The sequence below is a fragment of the Vanacampus margaritifer genome, chromosome 5 (genome assembly GCF_051991255.1).
Source record: "Vanacampus margaritifer isolate UIUO_Vmar chromosome 5, RoL_Vmar_1.0, whole genome shotgun sequence".
Lineage (NCBI taxonomy): Eukaryota > Metazoa > Chordata > Actinopteri > Syngnathiformes > Syngnathidae > Vanacampus > Vanacampus margaritifer.
In genome coordinates this window covers 19,636,639-19,656,161 of record NC_135436.1, presented here as the reverse complement: position 1 = coordinate 19,656,161, position 19,523 = coordinate 19,636,639, and the positions used below count along the sequence as shown (strand labels likewise).

The following is a 19,523-nucleotide window of genomic DNA, read 5'->3' as shown; positions in this document are numbered from 1 at the left end:
ACTGAAAGTCGAGCAAGTAAGTAAGTAAAAAGTAAGTCGAGGTACTATTTTATAATTGTTTTTGTGCCATATTTTGTTTTGGGGTGTTTTTGTGTATCAAATCTGACCCTTGGAGTCATCAAAGTTGGGAAACACCGTTGCAGTTTATTTCGGAGAGTAAGTATTGCGCTGTGACCTGGTGAGCTGCAGGGTTCCTCGCCGCCAGCAGCATCTTTCCCATGTCGATACATTCAATCACACTCTGACTGCGAGCGTCCACCTCGTTCCTCAGACTCTGGTGATAGTTCATCAGAACCTCCACAGACGACACGTCCCTGAACACATCAGAGACAGACATCAGTACAGCATCACATACCGCCGCCAGGGTTCCAGACTGCCCTTAAATGGTGGGATTTTGCCCCTAAAATTTCAAACAGTGGCAGTACATTTTTCATCTACATCGTTATCAGGCTTCTGCAGAGCTTGCTGGTGAGCTGATCATTGGATTGAGGTGTGTTGGAGGCGGGAAACATCGAAAACATGCAGGACTCCAGCCTTCAAGGATCAGGATTGCCCATCCCTGCTCTAACTGGAATAGCGGCCTAATTTGAAACCCTAACACTTGTTTGAAACCCCAACCCAGGCTTTGATTCCTAATTTCAAACCTTAATTTAGTTGGCAAACCCTTGTCTGAAACCCTAGTTTAGGCTTGAAACCCCTACTCTGATTTAAAACCCTACTTTGAAACCCGAATTTAAACCTTGTTCGGCACCCTACTTTGAAATCCCAAAGTGAAACGCCAACCCTTTTGAAACTCCAATCTATGCTTGAAACCCAACTTCAAATCACAAACCTTTATTTGAGGTCCTAACACTTATTTGAAACTAATCCCAAGCGTGAAAAGTTAACTCTACTTTAAAACACCTACCCTGGTTTGAAACCCTACTCTGAAACATTAACTCTGGCTTGACAACAAAACCCTAATTAAAAAAAAAAAAGAAACAAGAAAAAAAACTAGCCCTGGAATGAAACCCTAATACATGTTTGACACCCTACTTCAAACCATTATTTAGAAACTAATCCTAATTTGAAAACCTAATCCAGATTTGAAACCTGTCTTGAAACCCAAAACCTGGCTAGAATTCCCAACTTGAAACATTACTTTGAAACCCTAACCCTAGTTTGAAACCTATCTGGAAGTTGAAACCCTAATTTGAGGTCCTAACACTTGACGGCAACCCTAACCCAGGTTTGAAACCCTGATTTGAACCACCGTGTGTTCACATTCAATACAAAAACAAGAGCGTTAAAGAACGTACGATAACGTTTTTAAAAGGTGACGCACACATACCTTGGTTTCTCTCCCGTGTCGATCTGGCAGAGGATGGAGTCCATCCACATAATCTGATCGCGGGCCAGGCCCAAGAACCTGAGCTTGTCCGTCTCAGTGGTGATCTGCAGCCGACACTCCTCGCAGGAAGTGAGCAGCTCCTTCCAGCACTGCATGACTTGGTGCTCACGGCACGCTATGGCTTCCGCTTTCTCGCCAGCGTACACGGTCCTCAGCTGGGCCGCACTCTCCTGCAGCTGACGCACCTGACGGACCACAATGCCTTTAGAAGCCTCCCCCAGGGAAGGAACAGTCTTCACCTTTTAGATCAGGCGGCGAGGGGGGCAAATGTTTTAGATGGTGTACCTGCGTGACCAGCAGCTGGATGTCCTGCTCGAACCCGTGCAGCAGCCTCTGCAGCGTGCTGGTGTTGGCCGTGCTGCTCTGACGGACGCGGACCTCCGGTAACCTGCGGTGTTTGTCGTCAATCTGAGACAGAACCTGGAAACCGCGTAAACACAAACGCCTTCATTTTAAAGACTTTCTAAAATCTCTTTTAAGACAAGATTTTGCAAGATTGTTTACGACTTTTCTACAATTCCTGAGCGAGCTTACCTCTCGGCAGTCAGCGAAGAACTTGTGCAGCTGGTGCGAGGCGGCCAGCATCTGTGCCCGCGTCTCCATCAACTCCAGAAGTTCGGCCCATGACTCGTTGACGGCGTCCTTCCACTCTGCGATGACGGCGGCCTCAGCATGGCCGTAATCGATAAGCTCGTCCACCATCTGGTTGACAGCCGTCACGCGTTCCTGACCTGCGCTGCCCGTTTCTGATGCAAACTCCGTAAACTTCTCCTGTAGCAACTAAAGAAGGTATTTGATGAACTTTTTTTCAGTACCTTTCCAGTGTATTTTGCTTCTGATGCAGCTGATTGTAAATTCTCAGTGTCCCAACTTACGCTGACATGCTCAAAGTCCTGTCCCAGTTCGGGCGAGCTAGCCACCACCTCCCTCTGGGCGATCCATTGCTCCAGTTCATCCACCTCTCGGTTCAGCTGGTAGAGCCAATACTGCTGCTCCAGGCGGCTTTTACGCTCCTCCACCAGATCCTTTAGCGACACGTACAAGCGGTCCATCTGCGACTGACGCTTGCTGATCTGCTCACTGTGCCAGAAACAGAATAGGTCACATCATGTTGTTTACTTCCAAGTGTCATTGATGTTATCAAAAGTTTTTCTCTAATTGGTCCAAAAAGTCTCTTGGGTATCTGCTGGATTCTCTAGTAAGACCAAACAATATTTAAAGACTATTCTATTGGTCTGAAAAGTCTCTAAAGATGCTTCAGTTGGTCTAAAAAGTTTTTAAAGATTTTCCAGTTTGTCTAAGAAGCCTTCAAAGATTATTACATTGGTCTAAAAAGTCTCTAAAGACTACTCAGTTGATCTAAAAAAAGTATTTTAAGTTTATTAGTTGGTCCAAAAATAAACTTGATGGACTATTGCATTGGTCTAAAACATTGGTCTACTCGAACTGCAGCTGATTCAAATTAACAGAATCATTATCAGGGTTATTCAGAGCTTGCTGATGAGCTGATCAGGAATCAGCTGTGTTGAAGAAGGGAAATATCCAAAACCTGCAGGACTCCGGCCCTCAACGACCGAACCTCGCCATCCCTGGTCTAAAACATTCCTAAAGTGTCTTTAGTTAATTTTTTAAAAATATATACTGTATATTCTTCACTTGGTTTAACAAGTATTAGAAGAATCTGTAGTTAATTTTGGATGTTTCAAAAGACTGCTAAAAACTCTCTAGAGAATCTTGAATTGGAAAGATTATTACATTGGTCTAAAAAGTCTCTAAAGACTATTCGGTTGATCTAAAAAATTATAAGTATTTTAAGTTTATTAGTTGGTCCAAAAAGAATCTTGAGGGACTATTACATTAGTCTAAAACATCCCTAAAGACTCTTTAGATTATTATTATTATTATTTTAAATATACTGTATATTCTTCACTTGGTTTAAAAAGTATTAGAAGAATCTGTAGTTAATTTTGGATGTTTCAAAAGACTGCTAAAAAGTCTTCAGTTGGTCAAAAAAGTCTCTAGAGAATCTTGAGTTGGTCTAAAAAGTCTTTAAAGATTTTCATGTTGGGTGTAAAAAATCTTGAAAGATTATTACATTGGTCTAAAAAGTCTCTAAAGACTATTCAGTTGATCTAAAAAATAAATAAATAAATAAAGTATTTTAAGTTTATTAGTTGGTCCAAAAAGAATCTTGAGGGACACATTGGTCTAAAACATCCCTAAAGACTCTATAGATTTTTTATTTGTTTATTTTTCAAATATACTGTATATTCTTCACTTGGTTTAAAAAGTATTTGAAGAATCTGTAGTTAACTTTGGACGTCTCAAAATACTGCTAAAAACTCTTCAGTTGGTCAAAATGTCCTCTAGAGAATCTTGAGTTGGTCAAAAAAAGTCTCTAGAAAATCTCTGGTTAGTGTGAAAAGTCTCTAAAGAATGGTAAATTAGTCTTCACAGAGTCTTTAAAGACTCTTCAAAAAGTTTCTTCCAACTCATCAATTGTCTTTGAAGTTTTTCACAAAGTCTTGTGTGTGTGTTGGTTTGCTAACCAGTCGGGGTGTCCCATTTCCAACAGCTGCCGACACTGCTGAGACAGCAGGCCGATGGTCTCAGCGTAGTCCTCGATGGTCTGCTCCAGGACCAGGTGCTTCTTCAGCAGTTGTAAGGTGCTCGGCTCGTCCTGAATGGAAGGAGATGAAGATGACGAGGGAGGAAGATGTTTTTGGGTACTTACGAAAATAATTTTCAAGCTTCAATAAATGCCACCGTTGAGCCTTTTGTTGAGATTTCTTGATTGTGTCACACGAGGTGTTGTTTTGGTGGATCTCTAAAACACTCTTTTTTCTCTCACCTTCCCTTTCTCCTCATTCATCATGTGCAGCTCCTGTTCGCTGAGCCAAGCTTCCACCTCGGCCGTGTCAAAGTAGTACTGCTGCGCCTGGTACATGGCGTCCAGCACCAACTGCCGGCGTTCGGTCTCAGCCCAGAGCAGGACCCACAGCTGGGAGAGCTGCTCGTGGCCCGCCCGCACAGCGTTGGCATCGGGACTGCGGATTGAGGCGAAGATGGCTGCACGCTCCAAGACCTCCTCCACACGGCTCAGGTGACCCTGGAGTTCCTTCTGGAGGGTCTGCAAGAAAAAAGGAAAATGACACATTAGAGGTGGGATAACTTTAGAGCTCAAGGGCCACATTTGATTTTTAAAAAGTACAGATGGGCTAGGTAATTTGTTGAAAAAAAAAAAAAGCTTAAAAAAAGGTTCAAATGTGTAATGCATTATATGTAAAAATTGTTTTTTTTAATAAAAAATAATATACTAATTCTCAATTTAACTGTATAAAAAAGAATTAATTGAATTTGATTTAATTAGCCAATTATTTAATGGAATACTTTTTAAAATGTGAATTTTAATAACACTTATTATTTGACTATTTACAATAAATCATTTAACCAATTATTTAATGAGAGAATACCAAATAAGTTCAAACATGTAAAATAGTTTTTAAATTATAAAATAATTTATTTTCATTTTTAATTGCATTACTGTATTTTCAATAATTTAATTTGAATTAATAAACCAATATTTATTCAAATAAATGCAACATTGTTAAATGTATATGTAAATGGTTTTCTTTTTCTTCTTTTTTTAATCAAAAAACAATCAAATAATTATTTAATTAGAAATATAAATAATAAATAAATCAAACATTATAAAAATCTATTTTAGTTCAACCATTTTTTGGGATTTAAAAAGGCTGAATTAATAATAAAAAAAATTACAGACTCTTGATAATGTAAATACTTTGTAGGCCTAATGTGGTCTGCGAGCCATATTTTGCCCACCACTGCATTAGAGGTTTGAGTTCTGCTAAATAGATATTCTGATGGTCCCACCTGGTTCTTCTTCATGAGCTGCTGCACCGACTGCAGTGACGAACCATGTTCCTGACTCATAGCCAGTGGGAGGCGCTCCTGCACCCACAACTACAACACCAGACCCAAGTCAGACATTCATGTTCTTACATAAACACTCACACACACACACACACAAAAATTTCCACGACACTAATATTGGCTTCTACCCATCAGCCCTTCTTTCAGATGTCAATGTTGAAAATTATGTGATGTGATCGATGTAACCTGTAAATATGTCCGAAAGGAAAATATGAATAAAACAAAACAATTCTCAAAAAGCCAGTGAGAAAAAGCATGGCAGCACTGTACTACATAAAAATCTGAAAAAAAGCGTGATTGCAGTTTGTTACAAAAAATCCAGAAAAAGTATCAGAGTAAAAAATCACCTTTGAAAAACGTGAACAATATGTTAGCAGAATACTGTAGTAGCGAGATGTTACGCAACTGACACCCTTTTGCTTCCTTATTGTCGACGATACTCACCATCTCATCCTCCAGGTCTCGTGCCACCTGGTGCACCTCCTTGGAGCCCAGCAACAGGCGTCTGCGCTCCTTGAGGGGTTCGATGAGGCGCACCATGCGAGCCTCGACCGCTGCCTGCTGCTCGGCCACCGTCTCCTTGGCTCGCGTCTGTTGCGGCACGGCGGCCGCCTGAGCCTGCAGCTCACCAACCTCCTGGTACCACTCCTCCATCTGGCACTCCATGGTCTGAAGGTACAGTAATGGAAAATACCGTAAATGTAGGCAGGTACATAAAGGACAAATCGTGGTACCGAACCTGCAGCTTCTTCAGCTGCCTGTTAACGGTGGCCAGGTCGTGGCCGCGGTCCACGTAGGCCAGCTGGCATTCCATCTGTCCCAGCCTCTGGTCCAGGCTGCGGTAGCTCTGAGCCAGCAGGTTGGTCTTGTTGGCCTGGAAGAGCTGCTGGGCCTTGGCCTGCGTGGTGCTCTCTAGGTCCAGCCAACACTCGCGGATTTCCTCCAATTTCTGACGCACCAGCGGGCTCAGCTCAGGCTTCTCCTGGATCAAGTGCTGACCCTCCTGCGAGACGCCAATGTTACATGTCAATTACAATAAATACTTGTCACGTTGGATCAGATATTTTTCATGAAAAATACAAAGACAACACAGACATATGTCACCATGTGCATGAGTAAATCTGTCTGTGATGGGGAGCTGCAGATGAAAAGGAGAGCGCATGGTAATTGTGTGCGTGTGGGGGGGGGCAGTGCAGATAATGTACCATTTATATGACACACACACACCTGCTCCCTCCCATCCCCCAACCAAATGTTATTCACTATTTGTCCCCTTGTCACCAGCAGCAGAAGGTGGACGTCATACAAGAAAAATAAAATAAAAATTTGGATTTAAAAAAAAGCTGTATTTTTTATATTTATATTATATACTGTATTTATATTTTTATAATTTTTTTGACTTTTTTTTTACTAAAAGACGGTCAGAAATTTTAGAGAAAAAATGCCATGTTCTCATAAAAAGAAAACCATATATTTTTAAAGTGACTGGAAAGTAAAAATAAATATGTCTTATAAATTTGACACACCACAAAGAAGAGTATTGTAAACAGCCTGCCAAAATTTATTGAATTAAAAAAAATGTCTAGTACAGTATAGAAAATAAAACTTGAAAATCGCAACCAAAAAAACCCATACATAGACAAAACTATTGGTACCACTCTGATAATGAAATAAAAAAATAATAATGCAGAATAGTCCAATGTTTTGCTCTTAGACATTCTTGTGTGTTTTGGCTCATTATCCTGTTGCAAAACCAAGCGTTCTGATACTGGGTAGCACATTCTTTCTAGAATATCTTGATAGTCTTTTTTGTGGCTTATCAACATGCAGTATGGCCTTTTTTTTATGATTTATTTTCAACAGTGGTGTCCTTCTTGGTCGTCTCCCATGAATTCCACTTTGGCTTAAACAATGACGGATGGTGCGACCTGCCACTGCCGTACCTTGAACTTTGAGTTCACCTTAAATTTATATGAAGGTTATTCTGTGCTCTTTTGTTACCATTTGTTATTAACCGTCTCTTCAAATTGTAATCAATTTCCCTCCTGTGGCCACATCCAGAGAGGTTGGCTACAGTCCTGTCGATCTTGAATTTATGATTAATATGTGCGACTGCAACTACAGAAATATCAAGCTGCTCCTGCTTGGAGATGGTCTTATAGCTTTTACTTTTAATGTGTTGGTCCATAATTTTTCTTTGATGATCATCCAGTGTGCTTAATGTTATGACCAATTATTAGCCTGAAAAGCAGCAACAATGCAGCATTAAGACCACTGCGGTGGTGGTAAATTGTTGTTAAAATGTGTCTTGTGAGTGTGGGAGGACTGTGTGGGCCGAAGCAGCGCTCCCCCCACTTTCGCTCACACGCATGCACGCACACACGCACACTCAGGGAATATTGTCTATATTCCAAGTAATGTACGCCACCAATTGAATCCTGGTAGATTTGATGCAAGAAAGAGGAGACGTTGCATAGATTAGACATTGACTGCAGTGTAAAAAAAAAGGGGGTGGGGGTTGCGTACACTCTTATACTAAACATTGAGCCTCTTCGTGATCACAAACATACAATTGTTCACTGGGAAACACCACAGGATATCTTTGTAGTTTATTCCTTGCATGAAAGAGAAGATGTCTTACAGGAACAGACGGAAAGCAGCAAACAAGGTCGTCTGACAGAAGCTAACACGTACAGATCTGCGAGTGTCAGCGCGGCAGACATCTGCTTGCCTCCAAATGTCACTAGCAGCTAGCGTGTCAATATTTACCCCCTGAGTGTGAGGAGGCTGACAGTCATTCATTCCACAGCCAACACCAACACCGCTACTAATACACCACAATGACTACTATTACGAGTACTACTACAACAGCTAAGACTACTACTACCAACACCACTGCTAGTACTACTACCGTGACTACAGTTACTACTATTAGCCATGACAACTACCACCACCACCACCATTTTTACAACTACTTCTGCTATTTTGACTACTGCTACCTCTACCGCCACCACCACCACTATTACTACTACTACTAGTAGTACTACCACCACCACTACTACCAGTACAACCACTACTACTACCACTACTATCACTACCACCATTACTACAACTACTATCACTACCAATACTACCACTACCATCACCACTACTACCAGTACCACCACTACTACTACCACTACCATTACTACTACAACTACTACTACTACTACTACTAATAATAATAATACCATCACTACCACTACCACTACCACCACTACTACTACCACTACTACAACTACCACTAGTACCACCACTACTACTACTACCACTACCACCACTATTACTACTACCACTACTATCACTACCACCACTACTACCAGTACCACCACTACTACTACCACTACATCACTACTACAACTACTACTACTACTACTACTACTAATACTACCATCACTACCACTACCACCACTACTACAACTACCACCACTACTACTACTACCACTACCACCACTACTACTACTTCCACTACTATCACTACCATCACTACCACCACTACCACTACTACCACCACTATCACTTCCACTACTACCACCACTCCAACACTACTACTACTACTACCACCACCATTACTACCATTACCACTACTACTATCACTATCACTACTACTACAACTACTACTACGACAACCACCATAACTACTAACTACTGTAACCACAACTACGATCAAAACAAATATGACTACATTTGTCTGGAACCCATTTGGGGAGCAATCTTATATCCTCACTGAACTAACAGCACTCTCTGCTAGTTACTGCGCAATGTGATCCAAATAAAATGACTATTGTGCGCATCCCTACGATCAAAGTGAACAATGGACTCTCAGTACCTCTCAAGCCTGTCAAGGCATCACTTGTTAGCCACACATGTGCTGCCTTCAAAGTGTCCCTGTGTGCATCCTCATAGAGGACAAAAATAGTCCACAAGCTCTCAGAGGAGATGCAGCCAGGACAGCGAAAAACCTTGAGATCCACTTCAAGACGGCGGCACTTTAATCAGGACGCCGTTCTCCTCTCTGATTGGAGAGCCCTTCACCAGCGGTAACAATAGTTGACTCGCAAGGGAAGGACAGTATGGTTCCTATTATTTGGCTGTAAATATGATAACGACTTTTGATGTTAAGTCATGGTTGGTGTGCCGGCCGTTCTCTCTCTCTGCGCTCCCAGCGGGGGAGTTGGGTTTCAGCCCTGCCCACTCACACACTGCAGAGGAAGCGCGATGCGGCGCACAAGCGAGCGAACGCGTGACCTCGTTTTGGTTTTCAGCGAACGCATCGTGGCTGAGAAGTCGCCTGTTTGACTCGCACAGCATTAGGCTTGAGCTATGTAGGGTGGTTCAAGTGACACTCGTGTGGTGGGAAACACATATAGCACAAAAGGAAATGCCTGATGTACATTAGCATCAGTTAGTTAAGTCATCAAAATGGTGTTTGCAGTTTTATGCCAAATTAGCTCGCACAATCAGCACAATCAGGCAGATGAATACTAATAAAGGCCATCCGAAAGTTACCCCAAAATAGCCATGACTGTGCATGATATGCTGCTTGTAGTTAGGTATTAGGATAGCATGATAAATGTGGAAGGCAGTGACAAACAGTGAAAGAACAAAAAGCTAATGAAAGACTGCAGCTTGTTGTTTTTCTCCCCAAATCTGATGACACATGATAACCTAGCTTGTTGCTAGGAATCCGAAAAATGAGGAGCGACTTATTTTGAATCAAGTAAGTATACAAAGCAGCAACAAAGAACAAATTCAAACAAAAACTCAAGCAGAAGATGATGAAAGATTGATTGCATATTTTTTGCTGAAACAGCCCAGAAAGTGAATGATATGCTGCCAGGAACAAGGAAATCATGACAGATTGCGAGGGATGATTTTGAACTCAAATTAGTGTAGAAGACAGCATTGACACCAAATCAATAAAGTAACTAAGAGTTTGCACTATTATGACAGACCGTACATGATATGCTGCTAGGAACAGTAGTTTTCCGAAATTGATTTTGAACTGAAATAAGTGTGTGAAAAATGTCAACAAAGAAAGCAAAACAACCAAAACGGTTTGCAGTGTCATACCAAAAATAGTGTATGATATGCTGCTAGCAATGAGGAAAATGTTGCTATATCAATTTGGAATGAAATACATGTTGGAAAGCAGTGAGAAAAAAACAGTTTACAGTAATATGTCAAAATAGCCACGACAGTGAATGATATGCTGTTTGGAATGACTGAGGATATCAGGATATGTCGTCGTGATCGATTAACTCACCCGCTCGATCTTGTCCAGCCACTCTTTGTTCTGTGCCAGCTCTGCCATGAAGGCCTGATGCTTGAGCCATTTCTTGTGAAGCTTCTGCGTGTCGTCGCGGTTTCCGTCCCTCGCCATCAGCATCTTCTCGCTCACCCAGTCACCCAGCTGGGGGCAAGGGCAGAGACATTTATAATCAATGATTGAATGAATCAATCAATTAATCAATCAATCAACAAATGTTGTCATCCCAAAGCAATGGAGGCATCATGCCAATGTTTGAAAGCAACCAACAGATGGTGCTATTAAGTTAGACTCGCTTTCAGCCTAAACATTTTATTTATTTTTTTAAATATCTATATAATCATAACCACAATAATGCTCATGCCTAACACTCACTCAATACATGGAAAGTTTTTGAGGTACGTATTGAATGGTTCTTTATGAGGTATATGCACTCCCCTAAATACTGTACATATATTTATATACATACATATACATAAGTACATATGTACACATATCCTATACATACATTGATAACACACACAAAGGTTTGTTTTACTATCTTTGTGGGGCCATCTCATTGACATAATACATTTCCTAGCCCCTTCCCCTAACCCCAACCATCAAAAATTATTGCCTACCCCTATTCCTTACTCTAACCTCAACCATAACCCCATTCAAACCTAAACTCTAAAACCATGTCTTGACCCTCAAAAAGAGGTCTAAACTTGTGGGGCCCGACAAAATGGCCCCACATGGACGGGTGGGCCCCACAACTCTGTGAAATCCCGAAATGTTGGAACCACTATGTAACAAAAACAAGACCACGCACACACGTTTACAGTACATTATGCTCCTAATAACAAAAAAGTAAGAATAAATAACTGATTATACAAGATTAAAGCAAAACCCAAATTGTTACATAACAAAACCAGTTAAACTGATCCAAGCCTTTTTTAGTCTGCTCCTCCCAAACACAAGTTTAGAAGACGCAAACACAGAAACACACACCATGTTGTCCGAAGTCACTTTTCACACACATCGGCAAACACACACACCACAACAGCAGACAGGGACAAGGTCATTCACACACACACATGCTTGTATGTAGTCACCAAGTACACACATGCCGAGCGAGCAGGAATCCCTACGTACACACGCACCACACACACACACGACAGCATCGTGGTCTCCCGGCAACAACATCCTCGCATCCGCATGCAGCATCGCCTTCAACTCAAACTGGCTTTTACCGGCGACGCTCCTTAGCGGGAACGGCCCAAGGAGGACGAAGTGGAGGAGGAGGAAGAGGAAGAGGAAGAGAAGGGGGGCGGGGGGTCCGTCGTCAGGGTCCGCATCCGAGCACGTGCGCGAGAGATAAAGGAAGAAAAAAAACCTTGTCCGCCTCATCCCCCTCCTTTTTCCAAAACAATAAAATGGCAGACGGCCCGAGATGATGCGCTGGCGCCTCCCACCTTCATTGAGGGAGGAGGTGGGAAGCAATGGGAGGAGGGGCGGGGGGAGAGAGGAGGGCTTACCGGACACAGCTGATGATGGAGGGAGTTCAATGTGTGTGTACGTGTGTTTTCTTTGAAAGGGATTTTTCTCTCTCTCCCACACACGCTTACACACACTCCACCCCCACCTCTGCAGTTGGCCGCCCCACTGCAGTTGAATCGCATGAGGGGGAATCGGACAACGGCTTGTCATCAACGAGCCGATACGCTGATCTTCAACACACAGTGGCGATAGCAGGGAGGCATTCTGGGTATTTTTTTGTTGTCTTCAGAAATTGCATTCCTACTTAGAAATTCTCCAGGCTTTAATTTCTTGGTACTTGTAGTTTCTAGAACTAACAATTTAAAGCCCCTTTACCATTGTACTGTTTGTTTTGTGAAATAAAATGCAACAACGGAGGCCATTTTGGAACCTGTAATGGACATATTTATTGCCTATGCACAGCTCATAAGGAATGCTCTCTGCCCTCACGGACTGTGTTTTTTTGACACTAGCACAAGCTAGCACAAGCTAGCACAAGCTAGCACAAGCTAGCACAAGCTAGCACAAGCTAGCACAAGCTAGCACAAGCGGAGGAGGTTTGAGCATCGGCTTCAATCCAATCTCCAGCGTGGATTAATTTCGGTTTCACCATTGAATACGACGACAAGGGAGCGAAAACTGTTGACAGACGCTTGAAACATGTCCCGTCCGTTTCTGGTATTAACGCTTGCTTGACACACGACAGTTGAGCGACTCAAAAAGGAAACACCAATCAAAATGCAAGTGTCTGTCTGAGAGTGCTTACCTACAATGCCACTTAGGACAAAAAACAACCCATGCGGTGGGAGCACTTATTGCTAACACAAGCTGAAGATGTGTGGAGTTAGACTATTTAGAATTCGAATCTAGTAAGAAAAGAAAATTCCTTCTCCTGTCACATTTCTTATATTTTCCTGAAGATCTTGTCTTTCACATACACTCTTGCATACTGTACAGTATAATTAGAGGGAGTGAGGTCCAGTGCTTTTCATGTAGTAAATTAATGATGAGAAGCCACACTCATGAATAATGGAGCAGAAAGTTGCGCAAACCAAAGCGGCTTTGGGGTACAGAAATGGAAGATGCCCCAAATTTACAGACCGTGAGTGCTTTTGAAATGTTTGAAGTGTGCATTTTTTTTCTTCTTCTGCAAGTCAGCTGAAAAGCCATGCGGATCAAAACACATCACCCCCCCCCCCCCCAAAAAAAATTGTCTCTTCTCTGATTGGTCGTAGAATTGACTAAAATCAAAGATCATTTGAATGTGACTTCTTTTGAACAACAGACTTTGGGATCTTCTGCGACTGATGTCGCATTATTTTGAATTCGACTTTTTGTGAAAAAAAAACACTTTAATTATGTTATGTTATGTGACTGATAAATGAAGCTAGCTTTTTGTGAACAAAGGACTTTGAGCTTTTGTGACCGGTGTAGTTCACGCCCTTATTTTTTAGTATTGCAATATTTTCGATTGCTGTCTTCACCACATTAAAATCACAAAAGAAAAGAGAAACATATGAAAGAAACTGTGAGAACAACACAATTAAGAAAAGACAAGAAAATGAAGTGAGATGGTGACTTGGAATATTCTCTGAATGGTGCAGTGTGAACAAAGGACTTCGATTAGGATCATGTATGACTGGTTGATGCATTTGGTCCAGATTTTTGTGATCAGAAAATTTGAATTTGGATCTGATCTGCTAGCTCGGTCATAATCGTTGAAATGATAACATGGTTTGTGGTGACACATTTCAACATGGTTTGAATTTTTACCGCGTGAACAAACCTTACTTTGTTTACAAACCCACTGACCAAATGGGATCAAGAAAGAAGGTTCAAAAGTCATCAATTACGATCTTTGACGTGCTCACCTCATGACAGTCCTGGAGGAACCTTTGGAGAGCCCACTGGTCGTTGAGTTTTTCCAACCACTGCTGGGCCTGCTCCCGGTTCTGGTTACCCCTGAACCCAATTCACAAGCACATCAGTTAAACACACTTTCTGTAGCTCTAAACTTCGAGACAACGTGAAGTGTCCTGAAATAATAGCAAAATTATTAACAGAAATACAGGATTTGGAAGAAAACTCCCACACACTGATCAGCTTAATCAAATTCTATGTAGGCTATTTGGACATTTTGACCAATGAAAGCTAATCATTGTGGCATAAATAGGTACGTCCTCAATCAGTATTGTTAATTCACGGTAATGTAATAGCAAAGACATACATGCTTCTTTATATTGAGCAATAAACCCCTCGGGCGATGACACACTCAGCCCTGCCCCCACCACACGCACAATAAGACGGATTTCATGGGCAGGTGTCAACTGTGGCTCTGGCTGCTAATGCTCATTGTTGTATAGTGGCTGAATAGACAGCTGCACTCATGTTAGTCTCAACCATTGAGTCTGAGGATATACAATATGTAGATACAAATATTGGGCCAAAAATGTTTTAGTATTTGTATATGATTTGAATTGAAAATAAAAGATCATTCATTCAAATTATTTAATGGTAACAAAAAAGCTAAATTAACCCAAAAAATTATTTATAGGGAAGTCAAGTCCAACATTTTCTTTACAATATCACCGATGCTATTCATTAGACCATTATGAGTTAGCATTAAGCTAGCGGACATAATCAATCACGATTATTTTTGGTTGGGTACCTGTTGGCAAGCGTGTCCACGCGCTGCCGTATGCGGTCCGAGTAGATGTTGTTCTGGCTAATCAGACTCTCGCCGGCCTCGATGACGGCCTTGATGCGGTGCAGGTTGAGCTCCATGGTGGTGGTGAAGTCCTTGTGCTTCTTCACCGCAGCTTCCACCGTCTCCACCGTGGTGGGAAGCTCCACGTGGGCCAGCGCTGACTCCTATAAGACACAGCAAATGATTTTTGGGAACAAATGACTGTGATTGGAGGCTTCTGTGACTGATGTGGTTTATTTGAGTCCAGCTTTTTGTATACAAAAACGCTTTGATTTGGAGTTTCTGTGGCAAAGTTGACACATCGGCTAATCGACTCCATTCAATCCCTAACTTTTCTCACCTGGTTGTTGATGAATGACTCCGCCTGTTTGACATCGCGCAGGAACAGGTGGAATATGTGCGCCTGCACCAGGACGTCCCGCCGGCTCTCCCACATTTCCAGCAGCTTGTTCCAGCCCACGTCCAGCTTCTGCAGCCACTGTTGCAGAGCGGCCTGCGGGAGAGGCGCCTCCTCCGACTCCAGCAGCTCATTCATGGCCTGCAGACGCTCGTAGTCCTCCTCGTACCTGCGGAGGTCAATTGAAGTTAACGTTTTATCAACTGTCAACTGTGGCGGAAGCTTGTGCCAACTTTTTGTGAGCAAATTAATTCGATTTGGAACTTCTGAGTCCAATCTTGTGAAAAAAAGAAGTAACTTTAAGTGTGGTGCCCAACTTTTTGTGAGCACACTTTTATCGTGCTATATTTGAGTTAAACTTTTTGTAAAAAAATAAATAAATAAGGATTTTGACTACGGTGCATTTGTGTCAGTTTTTTGTGAACAAAATATCTTGATAATGGTGCAATTGAGGTCAACATTTTGTGAACAAATGACTATGATTTGGATCTTCTGTGGCTGACTTTCTTGGTGCATTTGACTCTTAACTTTTTGCTAACAAAGTATAGAGGTCCAACTTTGAGGTACACACCGTCCAATTTCCTCCTTTAGTGCAGCATGTTTGTTGATGAGTTTCTCGGCTTCCTCCAAATCATTGGGCAGCTGGTCCGAGGCGGCGGACGTTTGCGTTTGGACCAGCCAGGTCAGAAACAAGTCCAGGTCCTGATGGGATGCAGCAACAAGGCAATTCCATTGTATTTTAATGTAGAAGAAATGTGCTCTATTTTTGACACTGTGGATTATTTGGAGTCATTGTTTAATTTTGTTGTGCAAAGGGGCGTCTATAATGCAAAATTTGTAAGGAACTAGCTGTCAATGTCTTACAAATGCTATTATGCCATCTAGTGGCAGAAAAATGACCTAAACACAAATCAATATCACGTTTTTTTACAGTAGAGTACATCTTTTTAATTTTAACTCAATTTTATGAATTATTATGAAATCCCTATCAATGACTGAAAGATGTAGCCATATTTCTATTAGTTTAACATTTTTCCCACTTTTATGTTAACAAGAGTATGAAAACTAAAATTTTTACTGTGCATTTTATTGTAAATTTAAAACAGACATAAAATTTGTGATGAATTGTGAGTTAACTACTGAAGTAATGCGATTAATAAGAATTTAAAAAAAATTAATCGCCTGACTGGCATGAGCGCCACCTGCTGACCTGGATGAAGCTCTGCAGTCTGCTGGCCACCATAAGCGAGTCCTCGCAGCCCTGCAGTGTACATTTAAGCTCTTCCCACTCCACGCTGATCCCATCGAAGGGAAGCAGGACTTCCGTGGCCCGGTTAGCGTGGGCGGTGGCCAGATGTTCCGCTTCCTCCTGCATCAGCAAAAACAAAACCAGAGATTAGGTTTCCTCAACATTTCTACCTTTTTTCTCTCCGTTGTGCCCCTGCCAGCAGGTTCATCCCTAACCACCCCTGCCCCCTCGCGGCCCACCTGTAGGTGCATCAGTTTGGGCTCCAGCACAGAGAGCGCCCCCTCCATGGTGGAGAGGCGGCGCTGCAGTGCCAGTACGCCACCCAGATCGCTGCCGGCGTACTGCGTAGCGTCAATGGCCTTGCGCTTCTCCTGGATCTGAGACTTGATCTCGCTACACTCCAGCAGGTAGTTCTGAAGACGCTGCATGCTTTCCAGCTGATCCTTCTTCTGTTCCACCAGAGCCACGATGCTGTTCCACCTGCCAAGGAACCAATATGTTAAATACATCGTATAGTGTGTATGTGAGAGATACGGGTTTTTTTGTGGTACCGGACTTCAAGATAGTATAAGAAGGTTGTAAGTGTCTGTAATCGGGACACTTGCGAGAAGCTGCAGCCAAGTTCTGTAAACTCGCTTGTGTCCGGAATATTTTGTAAAATAAAACCTTCAAAGGAACTGTTCACCGATCTCCAGCCTGCATTCGTATAACCAACTATCTCACTACCCGAAAGAAAACGAACACGCGGAAGAAAAGATTCTTTTCTTCAACACTCCATTCTGCTTTTGCTGCCCATCCAGCTCCACATGCTCAACACACTTAAGGTCTTCCACTCTGAACCGCCATTGCTCCACTTATCTCTAGCCTATCCAAGCTTTTCCACACAATGCCTCTACTGTGCTTTTCATTTCCATCAACTTAAGTTGTCTATGTTGGAACTTCAAATGGCTTTTGTGTCATTACCTGGAGTTGAGGTGGTCCTGACAGCCTCTGACCTCCGTGGAGGACGGATGTCCCCCATCCAGAAGCTGCTGGACTATCTGGTTGACATCCAAGATCCTCCCCATTAGGCTGTTCATCTCTTGGTCCAGGGACTCGAACCTGCGACCCCCCAAAAAAACGAACAAACAAACCCATAAGCGTCCAATGTAACAATAATTTTTTTTTTAAAAAACGGAAACACTTTGACTTTCTGACCTGTGCGCCACCACCTCCACATCCTCCAGCTTCTCGGGTATCTCCATCTTGTTCAGCCACTGCTCCTTTTCGTCTATCCACAGTTCGCAGGCGTTGACTTCGCTGAACATGCGATAGACGGCAAGGGCGTCGTGGAGCCACTGCTGGCGCAGGACGCCCACCTCTACCACCTCCGTGTACAGTTGCTCCACCTCCACGATCCGAACTTGCACCTCCTGCACAAAACCGCAAGGCGAAGCCACCAAAATCATGGGTATAGTAAATTGCTTAATTTGGAAGCTAATCTAAGAAGCTAACATTTGAGAGATAATGCTAGAAGTAATGTTTGAAGCTAATGTTAGTGGTCCACAACTCTTGTTTTCATTGTTTGCGACTAATTTTTCAAGATCCTAAATAGCAGGTGTGAAATTAAGTATTCGTTCACTCAAGACAGCACGTTCTGTTGGAAACGGGTGTAAACGCACCACCTACCTCTTGTTCTCTGTAGCGCAGCGGCAGTACCGCCAGATGTTTGCGCAGTGCCACCACATGCAGCCGATGCTTGTCGATGTCCTCACTGACCCCGCGGTGCTTCTTGAGTAGCGAGCATGTGGAGTATTCGTCATGGCCAAAGTCTTCGCTGGACACCAGGCGGTAAGAGTCCTGCAGCCACACCACCAGGTCGTCCGTCTCGGTGGAGAACTGGAAGAAGTTGAGTGCCTCCTGTAGGTGAGCGAGGCGCTGAGCCGCCTGCTCCTCCAGTTGAGTCCACTCGTCAGTCACGTCCAGCATGCGCTCCTGGATGCCCGCTGTGCCAAAGCTCTTCTCATTCAGGATCTGCTGACCACGCTTGATGGTTGTCTGGAGATATTAGCACATTATCACGCTGAGCCACTGAATTTAGGGATTTTTGGGGATTTTGTGTTTCCACAGTTTAGGGTTCCAAATTTGAAAACCTCTATCTTAATTCAAGTTCCTGCTTAACAGTGTTAATGGGACACAAACACACACACACCTCTAGCAAGGCTCGGTGAGCCATCAGTTCTCCGGCGAGGGTCTTGTGTTTCTGGAGTAACTTCAGCACGCTGCTGAGGTCTTTCCCATAGCCCTGAGCTCCCAAAATTGAGCTCTTTTCCCGGATCCACGCCTCAGACTCCTCCAGTTCCTATTTGGAGAACCCATGTTAGCATGTTAGCAATTTTAGCATAGAAGTTGAGTTTCTGTCTCAAACCTGGAAGAAGGCCCACAGCTGCCTGGACTCCTCCAGCTCAGAGCGCCGCTTGGCCGCCAACTCCTTCAGCTCCTCAAGGCAGGACGAGACGTGATTGACCCGGTTACAGATCACCTGCGGATCGCACGGCTGGTAACCTTGGAGATGACAACAACAAAGCAATCAATCACGTCGCTCTCTAGAATGCAGGATCATTTTCTGGTTGCTTCCCCTCTATTCTGTGTGTGAATTAGTGTATGTGTACCTTCGATGGTGGTGAATTTGAGCGCAGCCACATTGAGCGTCTCCACCCTTTCAGCCTGCACTCCAATGTCAGCCTCCTGCAGGCTGTGCTTCTGCAGCAGGTCGTCCACCTCCAGAAGGTGCTTCCCGAAGTCCTTGGACAGCAGTTGAGCCTACAAGGGAAATGGAAATGAGGTTTGTTACATTTGGCGGATGGATGGTTTTTGAAGGTTTTTGACAATGGGTGGGCAAAGTATGGCCACATATACTGTTTTTCTTTATGCTGGCTCACCGAAAATTTTACATTACCAAAAGAACTGTCATGTTTGTTTTTGGCCTTTTTTTTCTTCTAAAACTGGTTATCCTAATTA

General features: G+C 42.9%; 1 protein-coding gene and 1 long non-coding RNA gene across 6 annotated transcripts in view; one reads left to right on the top strand and one right to left on the bottom strand.

The window, feature by feature from the left end:
• The window catches only part of sptbn4b (spectrin, beta, non-erythrocytic 4b), a 43,304-nt gene that overhangs the window by 11,781 nt on the left and 12,000 nt on the right, over positions 1-19,523 (bottom strand). For 3 of the 4 annotated variants that reach the window (XM_077565763.1, XM_077565764.1, XM_077565765.1), the window contains exons 13-35: positions 19,175-19,325; positions 18,931-19,067; positions 18,715-18,864; positions 18,192-18,560; positions 17,721-17,935; positions 17,487-17,624; positions 16,763-17,003; positions 16,485-16,643; positions 15,846-15,976; positions 15,218-15,443; positions 14,839-15,041; positions 14,042-14,132; positions 10,650-10,796; positions 6,084-6,347; positions 5,789-6,013; positions 5,285-5,374; positions 4,242-4,520; positions 3,940-4,070; positions 2,266-2,470; positions 1,925-2,170; positions 1,676-1,810; positions 1,331-1,575; positions 176-314 (exon numbers count right to left, since the gene is read on the bottom strand). In XM_077565763.1, coding sequence (XP_077421889.1) covers positions 176-314; positions 1,331-1,575; positions 1,676-1,810; positions 1,925-2,170; positions 2,266-2,470; positions 3,940-4,070; positions 4,242-4,520; positions 5,285-5,374; positions 5,789-6,013; positions 6,084-6,347; positions 10,650-10,796; positions 14,042-14,132; positions 14,839-15,041; positions 15,218-15,443; positions 15,846-15,976; positions 16,485-16,643; positions 16,763-17,003; positions 17,487-17,624; positions 17,721-17,935; positions 18,192-18,560; positions 18,715-18,864; positions 18,931-19,067; positions 19,175-19,325 — 4,317 coding nt within the window. Of the gene's footprint in view, positions 1-175; positions 315-1,330; positions 1,576-1,675; positions 1,811-1,924; positions 2,171-2,265; positions 2,471-3,939; positions 4,071-4,241; positions 4,521-5,284; positions 5,375-5,788; positions 6,014-6,083; positions 6,348-10,649; positions 10,797-11,884; positions 12,078-14,041; positions 14,133-14,838; positions 15,042-15,217; positions 15,444-15,845; positions 15,977-16,484; positions 16,644-16,762; positions 17,004-17,486; positions 17,625-17,720; positions 17,936-18,191; positions 18,561-18,714; positions 18,865-18,930; positions 19,068-19,174; positions 19,326-19,523 lie in introns of those variants that run through there. The other variant, XM_077565766.1, reaches the window with a different exon arrangement.
• LOC144052030 (uncharacterized) lies at positions 43-6,493 on the top strand. 2 transcript variants are annotated; one of them, XR_013294113.1, is made up of 4 exons: positions 43-2,179; positions 3,966-4,116; positions 4,272-4,493; positions 5,804-6,493. It is a non-coding gene; the product is annotated as an uncharacterized LOC144052030 (long non-coding RNA). The 2 variants fall into 2 exon arrangements; XR_013294112.1 differs by having other exon boundaries at positions 4,272-4,552.